This window comes from Salvelinus alpinus, chromosome 28 (genome assembly GCF_045679555.1).
Source record: "Salvelinus alpinus chromosome 28, SLU_Salpinus.1, whole genome shotgun sequence".
Classification (NCBI taxonomy): Eukaryota; Metazoa; Chordata; class Actinopteri; order Salmoniformes; family Salmonidae; genus Salvelinus; species Salvelinus alpinus.
In genome coordinates, this window is record NC_092113.1 from 45,341,761 (window position 1) to 45,356,166 (window position 14,406).

General features: G+C 48.8%; 1 protein-coding gene across 1 annotated transcript in view; it reads right to left on the reverse strand.

Moving 5' to 3' along the window:
• The window catches only part of LOC139557925 (filamin-A-like), a 238,834-nt gene that overhangs the window by 154,648 nt on the left and 69,780 nt on the right, over positions 1 to 14,406 (reverse strand). Inside the window, exons 7-8 of the mRNA XM_071373278.1 lie at positions 9,776 to 9,950; positions 2,429 to 2,629 (exon numbers count right to left, since the gene is read on the reverse strand). Coding sequence (XP_071229379.1) covers positions 2,429 to 2,629; positions 9,776 to 9,950 — 376 coding nt within the window. The remainder of the gene's footprint in view (positions 1 to 2,428; positions 2,630 to 9,775; positions 9,951 to 14,406) is intronic.

Here is a 14,406-nt window from a genome sequence, read left to right on the forward strand (position 1 = left end):
AGAAACACTAGAAACAGAAACACTAGAAACAGAATAACTAGAAACAGAAACACAAGAAACAGAAACAGAAACACTAGAATCAGAAACACTAGAAACAGAAACACTAGAAACAGAAACACTAGAAACAGAAACAGAAACACTAGAAACAGAAACAGAAAAACTAGAAACAGAATAACTAGAAACAGAAACACAAGAAACAGAAACAGAAACACTAGAATCAGAAACACTAGAAACAGAAACAGAAAAACTAGAAACAGAAACAGAAACAGAAACACTAGAATCAGAAACACTAGAAACAGAAACACTAGAAACAGAAACACTAGAAACAGAAACACTAGAAACAGAAACACTAGAAACAGAAACACTAGAAACAGAAACACTAGAATTGGAACCAGAAAAACTGTTTCTAATTCTGTTTCATGTGTTGCTATTTTGACAGTGAAGGGTCTCTTGCTGATCTGCCCCTCCCCTCACTCCCCCCTCCTGTCTCACCCTCTCCTATGTTAAACTTCTTGCGACTACAGGGGGTGCTGTTCCGAATTAGCATTTTGTCGTCTCCAAATTAAACTGCCTAGTACTCAATTCTTGCTCGTACAATATGCATATTATTAATTCTATTGGATAGAAAACACTTTCTAGTTTCATACAACGTTGAAATTATGTCTGTGGGTGACCCAGAACTCTTTCTACAGCGAAATCCATGACAGACAGTGAAAGGTCTGAGAGCGAAGCTCTTGTTTCAGATCAGTTTTTAAGGTCTCTGTCTATCCTATGGAACGACACGAACTGCACCCGCCTTCCCCTGGATGTCAGTAACCAATGAGAAGTGGAATGGGCCTTCTAGGTAGCTCTCAGAGGTTATAAAAGACCAAGGAGTGAGAGTAGCCCCCCTTTCGACGCTCGCCCTTACGCAGGAAGGGACCTCCGGATGCCATTTTCACAGGCTCGGTTATCAACTTGAAATGTATCCGTCTGTAATTTAATTCGATATAGGACTTAGAAACATCATAAGGTAGTTAATTTAAACCGTTTTATAGCAATTTATATCCGTTTAGTGCGATTTTGATGCATTTCTATGTGAAGCACCGGGCACATTTCGGGGTCCTGGTTGAACGTTAGCGGGCATTTAGACGGACAAAGGACATCTTTCGACCAAAAGAAGATTATACCCAAGAAAGAATACATTGCCCAAGAATCCGATGGAAAATCACCTCATAGTAAGTAATATTTAATATGATAAATCGTTGTTCTGTCGAAATATTTTAAACGCATATTTCGCCATTTTGTTTTCTATCCCTTCGCTTGGCGAACCCTGTATTGCACAGTAAGGATAATTTTAGAAATGTAAATCAGCGATTGCATTAAGAACTAATTTGTCTTTCGATTCCTGTCAACCCTGTATTTTTTAGTCAAGTATATGATTAGCTTTCAATTAAACTAGATCACTCTGATAGATGACGTCAGACATATTGAGGCTTGATTTCCTAGTATTTTTATTGTGTAACCACGGTTTTGTATGGCTAAATATGCACCTTTTCGAACAAACTGTATATGTATGTTGTAAAATGATGTTACAGGAGTGTCATCGGAAGAATTCTGAGAAGGTTAGTGAAAAAATTAATATATTTTGGCGGTGATTACGTTATAGCGCTCTATGGCTGGAATCGATGCTCTGGTAACGTTTGCACATGTGGTATGCTAACTTATCGATTTATTGTGTTTTCGCTGAAAAACGCTTAGAAAATCTGAAATATGGTCTGAAATCACAAGAACTGGGTCTTTCCATTGCTATGCTTTGTCTATTTTTATGAAATGTTTTATGATGAGTAAATTGGTCATACACGTTGCTCTATCTAGTAATTCTAGTCGATTTGTGATGGTCGGTGCAATTGTAAACTGTGATTTCTACCTGAAATATGCACTTTTTTCTAACAAAAACTATCCTATACCATGAATATGTTATCAGACTGTCATCTGATGGTTTTTTTTATAGGTTATTGGCTATCAATATCTTAGTTGAGCCGAATTGGTGATAGCACCTGAAGGAGTAAGAAACTGATGGAGTTAGAATAGTGGTGTATTTTGCTAACGTGTTTAGCTAATAGATTTACATATTTTGTCTTCCCTGTAAAACATTTTAAAAATCTGAAATGGTGGCTTTATTCACAAGATCTGTATCTTTCATCTGGTGTCTTGGACTTGTGATTTAATGATATTTAGATGCTACTATCTACTTGTGAAGCTATGCTAGCTATGCTAATCAGTGTGTGGGGGGTGGGGGGTGCTCCCGGATCCGGGATTGATACTCGTGAAAGGTTAACAGTGAAGGGTTCTTGCTGATCTGCCCCTCCCCTCTCCTGTCTCACCCTCTCCTATGTTAACAGTGAAGGGGCTCTTGCTGATCTGCCCCTCCCCTCTCCTGTCTCACCCTCTCCTATGTTGACAGTGAAGGGGTTCTTGCTGATCTGTCCTCCAGCGAAGGTAATGTAGATGGTGTGGGTCCCCTCCAGGGTGGGTTTGTAGGTGCAGCGGTACGAACTGTTGCCCTTACCCTCTATCTGACACACCACCACGTCCTTCTTACCGGCTGGGTCCATGATCACCACCTCCACCTCTCCCACACCAGCACCTGGAGACAGGGAGAGCCTTAGGACCTGGACACAGGGAGAGTCTTAGCACCTGGACACAGGGAGAGTCTTAGCACCTGGACACAGGGAGAGTCTTAGCACCTGGACACAGGGAGAGTCTTAGCACCTGGACACAGGGAGAGTCTTAGCACCTGGACACAGGGAGAGTCTTAGCACCTGGACACAGGGAGAGCCTTAGCACCTGGACACAGGGAGAGTCTTAGCACCTGGACACAGGGAGAGTCTTAGCACCTGGACACAGGGAGAGTCTTAGCACCTGGACACAGGGAGAGTCTTAGCACCTGGACACAGGGAGAGCCTTAGCACCTGGACACAGGGAGAGTCTTAGCACCTGGGCACAGGGAGAGTCTTAGCACCTGGGCACAGGGAGAGCCTTAGGACCTGGACACAGGGAGAGTCTTAGCACCTGGACACAGGGAGAGTCTTAGCACCTGGACACAGGGAGAGCCTTAGCAGCTGGACACAGGGAGAGTCTTAGCACCTGGACACAGGGAGAGTCTTAGCACCTGGACACAGGGAGAGTCTTAGCACCTGGACACAGGGAGAGCCTTAGCACCTGGACACAGGGAGAGTCTTAGCACCTGGGCACAGGGAGAGTCTTAGCACCTGGGCACAGGGAGAGCCTTAGGACCTGGACACAGGGAGAGTCTTAGCACCTGGACACAGGGAGAGTCTTAGCACCTGGACACAGGGAGAGCCTTAGCACCTGGACACAGGGAGAGTCTTAGCACCTGGACACAGGGAGAGTCTTAGCACCTGGACACAGGGAGAGCCTTAGCACCTGGACACAGGGAGAGCCTTAGCACCTGGACACAGGGAGAGTCTTAGCACCTGGACACAGGGAGAGTCTTAGCACCTGGACACAGGGAGAGTCTTAGCACCTGGACACAGGGAGAGTCTTAGCACCTGGAGACAGGGAGAGCCTTAGCACCTGGACACAGGGAGAGTCTTAGCACCTGGACACAGGGAGAGTCTTAGCACCTGGACACAGGGAGAGTCTTAGCACCTGGACACAGGGAGTCTTAACACCTGGACACAGAGAGAGCCTTAGCACCTGGACACAGGGAGTCTTAACACCTGGACACAGGGAGAGTCTTAGCACCTGGACACAGGGAGAGTCTTAGCACCTGGACACAGGGAGAGTCTTAGCACCTATACACAGAGAGAGCCTTAGCACCTGGAGACAGGGAGAGCCTTAGCACCTGGACACAGGGAGAGTCTTAGCACCTGGAGACAGGGAGAGCCTTAGCACCTGGACACAGGGAGAGCCTTAGCACCTGGAGACAGGGAGAGCCTTAACACCTGGACACAGAGAGAGCCTTAGCACCTGGACACAGGGAGAGTCTTAGCACCTGGGCACAGGGAGAGTCTTAGCACCTGGACACAGGGAGAGCCTTAGCACCTGGACACAGGGAGAGCCTTAACACCTGGACACAGGGAGAGTCTTAGCACCTGGACACAGGGAGAGCCTTAGCACCTGGACACAGGGAGAGCCTTAGCACCTGGACACAGGGAGAGCCTTAGCACCTGGACACAGGGAGAGCCTTAGCACCTGGAGACAGGGAGAGTCTTAGCACCTGGACACAGGGAGAGCCTTAGCACCTGGGCACAGGGAGAGTCTTAGCACCTGGACACAGGGAGAGTCTTAGCACCTGGACACAGGGAGAGTCTTAGCACCTGGACACAGGGAGAGCCTTAGCACCTGGACACAGGGAGAGTCTTAGCACCTGGACACAGGGAGAGTCTTAGCACCTGGACACAGGGAGAGTCTTAGCACCTGGAGACAGGGAGAGCCTTAGCACCTGGACACAGGGAGAGTCTTAGCACCTGGACACAGGGAGAGTCTTAGCACCTGGACACAGGGAGAGTCTTAGCACCTGGACACAGGGAGAGTCTTAGCACCTGGACACAGGGAGTCTTAACAACTGGACACAGAGAGAGCCTTAGCACCTGGACACAGGGAGAGCCTTAGCACCTGGACACAGGGAGTCTTAACACCTGGAGACAGGGAGAGCCTTAGCACCTGGACACAGGGAGAGCCTTAGCACCTGGACACAGGGAGAGTCTTAGCACCTGGACACAGGGAGAGCCTTAGCACCTGGAGACAGGGAGAGCCTTAGCACCTGGACACAGGGAGAGTCTTAGCACCTGGACACAGGGAGAGCCTTAGCACCTGGAGACAGGGAGAGCCTTAGCACCTGGACACAGGGAGAGTCTTAGCACCTGGACACAGGGAGAGTCTTAACACCTGGAGACAGGGAGAGCCTTAGCACCTATACACAGGGAGAGTCTTAGCACCTGGACACAGGGAGAGTCTTAGCACCTGGCCTTAGCACCTGGACACAGGGAGAGCCTTAGCACCTGGACACAGGGAGAGCCTTAGCACCTGGACACAGGGAGAGTCTTAGCACCTGGAGACAGGGAGAGCCTTAGCACCTGGACACAGGGAGAGTCTTAGCACCTGGACACAGGGAGAGCCTTAGCACCTGGGCACAGGGAGAGCCTTAGCACCTGGACACAGGGAGAGCCTTAGCACCTGGACACAGGGAGAGCCTTAGCACCTGGACACAGGGAGAGTCTTAGCACCTGGAGACAGGGAGAGCCTTAGCACCTGGACACAGGGAGAGTCTTAGCACCTGGACACAGGGAGAGCCTTAGCACCTGGAGACAGGGAGAGCCTTAGCACCTGGACACAGGGAGAGTCTTAGCACCTGGAGACAGGGAGAGCCTTAGCACCTGGACACAGGGAGAGTCTTAGCATCTGGACACAGGGAGAGTCTTAGCACCTGGACACAGGGAGAGTCTTAGCACCTGGACACAGGGAGTCTTAACACCTGGACACAGGGAGAGTCTTAGCACCTGGACACAGGGAGTCTTAACACCTGGACACAGGGAGAGTCTTAGCACCTGGAGACAGGGAGAGCCTTAGCACCTGGACACAGGGAGAGTCTTAGCACCTGGACACAGGGAGAGTCTTAGCACCTGGACACAGGGAGAGCCTTAGCACCTGGACACAGGGAGAGCCTTAGCACCTGGACACAGGGAGAGTCTTAGCACCTGGACACAGGGAGAGTCTTAGCACCTGGACACAGGGAGAGTCTTAGCACCTGGAGACAGGGAGAGCCTTAGCACCTGGACACAGGGAGAGCCTTAGCACCTGGACACAGGGAGAGTCTTAGCACCTGGACACAGGGAGAGTCTTAGCACCTGGACACAGGGAGTCTTAGCACCTGGACACAGGGAGAGTCTTAGCACCTGGACACAGGGAGAGTCTTAGCACCTGGACACAGGGAGAGTCTTAGCACCTGGACACAGGGAGTCTTAGCACCTGGACACAGGGAGAGCCTTAGCACCTGGACACAGGGAGAGTCTTAGCACCTGGACACATGGAGAGTCTTAGCACCTGGACACAGGGAGAGTCTTAGCACCTGGACACAGGGAGAGTCTTAGCACCTGGACACAGGGAGAGCCTTAGCACCTGGACACAGGGAGAGTCTTAACACCTGGGCACAGGGAGAGCCTTAGCACCTGGACACAGGGAGAGTCTTAGCACCTGGACACAGGGAGAGTCTTAGCACCTGGGCACAGGGAGAGCCTTAGCACCTGGGCACAGGGAGAGTCTTAGCACCTGGACACAGGGAGAGCCTTAGCACCTGGACACAGGGAGAGTCTTAGCACCTGGGCACAGGGAGAGCCTTAGCACCTGGACACAGGGAGAGTCTTAGCACCTGGAGACAGGGAGAGTCTTAGCACCTGGACACAGGGAGAGTCTTAACACCTGGAGACAGGGAGAGCCTTAGTACCTGGACACAGGGAGAGCCTTAGCACCTGGACACAGGGAGAGTCTTAGCACCTGGACACAGGGAGAGTCTTAGCACCTGGACACAGGGAGAGCCTTAGCACCTGGACACAGGGAGAGCCTTAGCACCTGGACACAGGGAGAGCCTTAGCACCTGGACACAGGGAGAGTCTTAGCACCTGGACACAGGGAGAGCCTTAGCACCTGGACACAGGGAGAGCCTTAGCACCTGGACACAGGGAGAGTCTTAGCACCTGGACACAGGGAGAGTCTTAGCACCTGGACACAGGGAGAGCCTTAGCACCTGGACACAGGGAGAGTCTTAGCACCTGGAGACAGGGAGAGCCTTAGCACCTGGACACAGGGAGAGTCTTAGCACATGGACACAGGGAGAGCCTTAGCACCTGGACACAGGGAGAGCCTTAGCACCTGGACACAGGGAGAGCCTTAGCACCTGGACACAGGGAGAGTCTTAGCACCTGGACACAGGGAGAGCCTTAGCACCTGGACACAGGGAGAGCCTTAGCACCTGGACACAGGGAGAGTCTTAGCACCTGGAGACAGGGAGAGCCTTAGCACCTGGACACAGGGAGAGTCTTAGCACATGGACACAGGGAGAGCCTTAGCACCTGGACACAGGGAGAGCCTTAGCACCTGGACACAGGGAGAGCCTTAGCACCTGGACACAGGGAGAGTCTTAGCACCTGGACACAGGGAGAGTCTTAGCACCTGGACACAGGGAGAGCCTTAGCACCTGGACACAGGGAGAGTCTTAGCACCTGGACACAGGGAGAGTCTTAGCACCTGGACACAGGGAGAGTCTTAGCACCTGGACACAGGGAGTCTTAACACCTGGACACAGGGAGAGTCTTAGCACCTGGAGACAGGGAGAGCCTTAGCACCTGGACACAGGGAGAGTCTTAGCACCTGGACACAGGGAGAGTCTTAGCACCTGGACACAGGGAGAGCCTTAGCACCTGGACACAGGGAGAGCCTTAGCACCTGGACACAGGGAGAGTCTTAGCACCTGGACACAGGGAGAGTCTTAGCACCTGGACACAGGGAGAGTCTTAGCACCTGGAGACAGGGAGAGCCTTAGCACCTGGACACAGGGAGAGCCTTAGCACCTGGACACAGGGAGAGTCTTAGCACCTGGACACAGGGAGAGTCTTAGCACCTGGACACAGGGAGTCTTAACACCTGGACACAGGGAGAGTCTTAGCACCTGGACACAGGGAGAGTCTTAGCACCTGGACACAGGGAGAGTCTTAGCACCTGGACACAGGGAGTCTTAGCACCTGGACACAGGGAGAGCCTTAGCACCTGGACACAGGGAGAGTCTTAGCACCTGGACACAGGGAGAGTCTTAGCACCTGGACACAGGGAGAGTCTTAGCACCTGGACACAGGGAGAGTCTTAGCACCTGGACACAGGGAGAGCCTTAGCACCTGGACACAGGGAGAGCCTTAGCACCTGGACACAGGGAGAGCCTTAGCACCTGGACACAGGGAGAGTCTTAGCACCTGGACACAGGGAGAGCCTTAGCACCTGGACACAGGGAGAGTCTTAACACCTGGGCACAGGGAGAGCCTTAGCACCTGGACACAGGGAGAGTCTTAGCACCTGGACACAGGGAGAGTCTTAGCACCTGGGCACAGGGAGAGCCTTAGCACCTGGGCACAGGGAGAGTCTTAGCACCTGGACACAGGGAGAGCCTTAGCACCTGGACACAGGGAGAGCCTTAGCACCTGGACACAGGGAGAGCCTTAGCACCTGGACACAGGGAGAGTCTTAGCACCTGGAGACAGGGAGAGTCTTAGCACCTGGACACAGGGAGAGTCTTAGCACCTGGGCACAGGGAGAGCCTTAGCACCTGGACACAGGGAGAGTCTTAGCACCTGGAGACAGGGAGAGTCTTAGCACCTGGACACAGGGAGAGTCTTAACACCTGGAGACAGGGAGAGCCTTAGTACCTGGACACAGGGAGAGCCTTAGCACCTGGACACAGGGAGAGTCTTAGCACCTGGAGACAGGGAGAGTCTTAGCACCTGGACACAGGGAGAGTCTTAGCACCTGGGCACAGGGAGAGCCTTAGCACCTGGACACAGGGAGAGTCTTAGCACCTGGAGACAGGGAGAGTCTTAGCACCTGGACACAGGGAGAGTCTTAACACCTGGAGACAGGGAGAGCCTTAGTACCTGGACACAGGGAGAGCCTTAGCACCTGGACACAGGGAGAGTCTTAGCACCTGGACACAGGGAGAGCCTTAGCACCTGGACACAGGGAGAGTCTTAGCACCTGGACACAGGGAGAGCCTTAGCACCTGGACACAGGGAGAGCCTTAGCACCTGGACACAGGGAGAGCCTTAGCACCTGGACACAGGGAGAGCCTTAGCACCTGGACACAGGGAGAGCCTTAGCACCTGGACACAGGGAGAGTCTTAGCACCTGGACACAGGGAGAGTCTTAGCACCTGGACACAGGGAGAGTCTTAGCACCTGGACACAGGGAGAGTCTTAGCACCTGGACACAGGGAGAGTCTTAGCACCTGGACACAGGGAGAGTCTTAGCACCTGGACACAGGGAGAGTCTTAGCACCTGGACACAGGGAGAGTCTTAGCACCTGGACACAGGGAGAGTCTTAGCACCTGGACACAGGGAGAGTCTTAGCACCTGGACACAGGGAGAGCCTTAGCACCTGGACACAGGGAGAGTCTTAGCACCTGGACACAGGGAGAGTCTTAGCACCTGGACACAGGGAGAGCCTTAGCACCTGGACACAGGGAGAGTCTTAGCACCTGGACACAGGGAGAGTCTTAGCACCTGGACACAGGGAGAGTCTTAGCACCATACCAATATATTGTATATTAAAGTGGGAAGGAAATGGACATATGTGTATGAATCGTGGTGTCTTTTCCTGCAATATATAATATACACTAAGTGTACAAAACATTAGGAACACCTTCCTAATATTGAGTTGCACCCCCTTTTTGCCCTCAATTCGTTGAGGGATGGACTTTTCATCGACATTGATTGAAGTGGATTTATCAAGTGACATCTAAAAGGATCATAGCTTTCACCTGGATTCACCTAGTCAGTCTATGTCATGGAAAGAGCAGGTGTTCCTAATATTTTGTACACTCAGTGTACACTCAATATATACACATAACACACGTAACACACAAACCAGCCAAAAGCGACAAATATACAGTCGTCCTTACTAACTGAGCTGCCAGAGAGGAAGGAAACAGCTCAGCGAGGTCAGCAAGATACCAATGGTGATTTTAAAACAGTCACGGAGTTCAATGACTGAGAAAACAGTGTGTACCTGCGGTGTAGACGTCAAAGCATGTGGACTTATTGACGATGTTCCCGGCAGGTTCTAGTCCAGGTCCCTGAGCTGTAGCTTTGCTGCTGTCTCCCTGGGCCATCCCCACATCCATCCCCACATCCACCTCATACGGAGACTTATTGATGTGTAGCCCCGTAAACAGCACCGTCACCTAGTAAAACACAGGGTTACCAAACACCATCACCTAGTATAACACAGCTAGCAAACAGCACCGTCACCTGGTAATAATACACACTGTTACCAAACAACACCGTCACCTAGTAAAACACAGAGTTACCAAACACCATCACCTAGTAAAACACAGGGTTACCAAACACCATCACCTAGTATAACTCAGGGTTACCAAACACCATCACCTAGTATAACACAGGGTTACCAAACACCATCACCTAGTATAACACAGGGTTACCAAACAACACCATCACCTAGTATAACACAGCTACCAAACAGCACCGTCACTTGGTAATAATACACACTGTTACCAAACAACACCGTCACCTGGTAAACCACAGAGTTACCAAACAACACCATCACCTAGTAAAACACAGAGTTACCAAACACCATCACCTAGTAAAACACAGGGTTACCAAACACCATCACCTAGTAAAACACAGAGTTACCAAACACCATCACCTAGTAAAACACAGGGTTTCCCCACATCCACCTTATACGGAGACTTATTGATGTGTAGCCCCGCAAACAGCACCGTCACCTAGTAAAACACAGGGTTACCAAACACCATCACCTAGTAAAACACAGGGTTACCAAACACCATCACCTAGTATAACACAGCTACCAAACAGCACCGTCACCTGGTAATAATACACACTGTTACCAAACAACACCGTCACCTGGTAAACCACAGAGTTACCAAACAACATCATCACCTAGTAAAACACAGAGTTACCAAACACCATCACCTAGTAAAACACAGGGTTACCAAACACCATCACCTAGTAAAACACAGAGTTACCAAACACCATCACCTAGTAAAACACAGGGTTTCCCCACATCCACCTTATACGGAGACTTATTGATGTGTAGCCCCGCAAACAGCACCGTCACCTAGTAAAACACAGGGTTACCAAACACCATCACCTAGTAAAACACAGGGTTACCAAACACCATCACCTAGTATAACACAGCTAGCAAACAGCACCGTCACCTGGTAATAATACACACTGTTACCAAACAACACCGTCACCTGGTAATAATACACACTGTTACCAAACAACACCATCTCCTGGTAATAATACACACTGTTACCAAACAACACCGTCACCTGGTAATAATACACACTGTTACCAAACAACACCGTCACCTGATAATAATACACACTGTTACCAAACAACACCATCTCCTGGTAATAATACACACTGTTACCAAACAACACCGTCACCTGGTAATAATACACACTGTTACCAAACAACACCGTCACCTGATAATAATACACACTGTTACCAAACAACACCGTCACCTGGTAATAATCCACACTGTTACCAAACAACACCGTCACCTGGTAATAATACACACTGTTACCAAACAACACCGTCACCTGGTAATAATACACACTGTTACCAAATAACACCATCGCCTGGTAATAATACACACTGTTACCAAACAACACCGTCACCTGGTAATAATACACACTGTTACCAAACAACACCGTCACCTGGTAATAATACACACTGTTACCAAACAACACCGTCACCTGGTAATAATACACACTGTTACCAAACAACACCGTCACCTGATAATAATACACACTGTTACCAAACAACACCGTCACCTGGTAATAATCCACACTGTTACCAAACAACACCGTCACCTGGTAATAATACACACTGTTACCAAACAACACCGTCACCTGGTAATAATACACACTGTTACCAAATAACACCATCGCCTGGTAATAATACACACTGTTACCAAACAACACCGTCACCTGGTAATAATACACACTGTTACCAAACAACACCGTCACCTGGTAATAATACACACTGTTACCAAACAACACCGTCACCTGGTAATAATACACACTGTTACCAAACAACACCGTCACCTGATAATAATACACACTGTTACCAAACAACACCGTCACTTGGTAATAATACACACTGATACCAAACAACACCGTCACCTGGTAATAATACACACTGTTACCAAACAACACCGTCACCTGGTAATAATACACACTGTTACCAAACAACACCGTCACCTGGTAATAATACACACTGTTACCAAACAACACCGTCACCTGGTAATAATACACACTGTTACCAAACAACACCGTCACCTGGTAATAATACGCACTGTTACCAAACAACACCGTCACCTGGTAATAATACACACTGTTACCAAACAACACCGTCACCTGGTAATAATACACACTGTTACCAAACAACACCGTCACCTGGTAATAATACACACAATAATACACACTGTTACCAAACAACACCGTCACCTGGTAATAATACGCACTGTTACCAAACAACACCGTCACCTGGTAATAATACACACTGTTACCAAACAACACCGTCACCTGGTAATAATACACACTGTTACCAAACAACACCATCACCTGGTAATAATACACACTGTTACCAAACAACACCATCACCTGGTAATAAATCACACTGTTACCAAACAACACCGTCACCTGGTAATAATACACACTGTTACCAAACAACACCGTCACCTGATAATAATACACACTGTTACCAAACAACATCATCACCTAGTAAAACACAGAGTTACCAAACACCATCACCTAGTAAAACACAGGGTTACCAAACACCATCACCTAGTAAAACACAGGGTTACCAAACACCATCACCTAGTAAAACACAGGGTTTCCCCACATCCACCTTATACGGAGACTTATTGATGTGTAGCCCCGCAAACAGCACCGTCACCTAGTAAAACACAGGGTTACCAAACACCATCACCTAGTAAAACACAGGGTTACCAAACACCATCACCTAGTATAACACAGCTAGCAAACAGCACCGTCACCTGGTAATAATACACACTGTTACCAAACAACACCGTCACCTGGTAAACCACAGAGTTACCAAACAACACCATCACCTAGTAAAACACAGAGTTACCAAACACCATCACCTAGTAAAACACAGGGTTACCAAACACCATCACCTAGTAAAACACAGAGTTACCAAACACCATCACCTAGTAAAACACAGGGTTTCCCCACATCCACCTTATACGGAGACTTATTGATGTGTAGCCCCGCAAACAGCACCGTCACCTAGTAAAACACAGGGTTACCAAACACCATCACCTAGTAAAACACAGGGTTACCAAACACCATCACCTAGTATAACACAGCTACCAAACAGCACCGTCACCTGGTAATAATACACACTGTTACCAAACAACACCGTCACCTGGTAAACCACAGAGTTACCAAACAACATCATCACCTAATAAAACACAGAGTTACCAAACACCATCACCTAGTAAAACACAGGGTTACCAAACACCATCACCTAGTAAAACACAGAGTTACCAAACACCATCACCTAGTAAAACACAGGGTTTCCCCACATCCACCTTATACGGAGACTTATTGATGTGTAGCCCCGCAAACAGCACCGTCACCTAGTAAAACACAGGGTTACCAAACACCATCACCTAGTAAAACACAGGGTTACCAAACACCATCACCTAGTATAACACAGCTAGCAAACAGCACCGTCACCTGGTAATAATACACACTGTTACCAAACAACACCATCTCCTGGTAATAATACACACTGTTACCAAACAACACCGTCACCTGGTAATAATACACACTGTTACCAAACAACACCGTCACCTGATAATAATACACACTGTTACCAAACAACACCATCTCCTGGTAATAATACACACTGTTACCAAACAACACCGTCACCTGGTAATAATACACACTGTTACCAAACAACACCGTCACCTGATAATAATACACACTGTTACCAAACAACACCGTCACCTGGTAATAATCCACACTGTTACCAAACAACACCGTCACCTGGTAATAATACACACTGTTACCAAACAACACCGTCACCTGGTAATAATACACACTGTTACCAAATAACACCATCGCCTGGTAATAATACACACTGTTACCAAACAACACCGTCACCTGGTAATAATACACACTGTTACCAAACAACACCGTCACCTGGTAATAATACACACTGTTACCAAACAACACCGTCACCTGGTAATAATACACACTGTTACCAAACAACACCGTCACCTGATAATAATACACACTGTTACCAAACAACACCGTCACCTGGTAATAATACACACTGTTACCAAACAACACCGTCACCTGATAATAATACACACTGTTACCAAACAACACCGTCACCTGGTAATAATCCACACTGTTACCAAACAACACCGTCACCTGGTAATAATACACACTGTTACCAAACAACACCGTCACCTAGTAAAACACAGGGTTTCCCCACATCCACCTTATACGGAGACTTATTGATGTGTAGCCCCGCAAACAGCACCGTCACCTAGTAAAACACAGGGTTACCAAACACCATCACCTAGTAAAACACAGGGTTACCAAACACCATCAC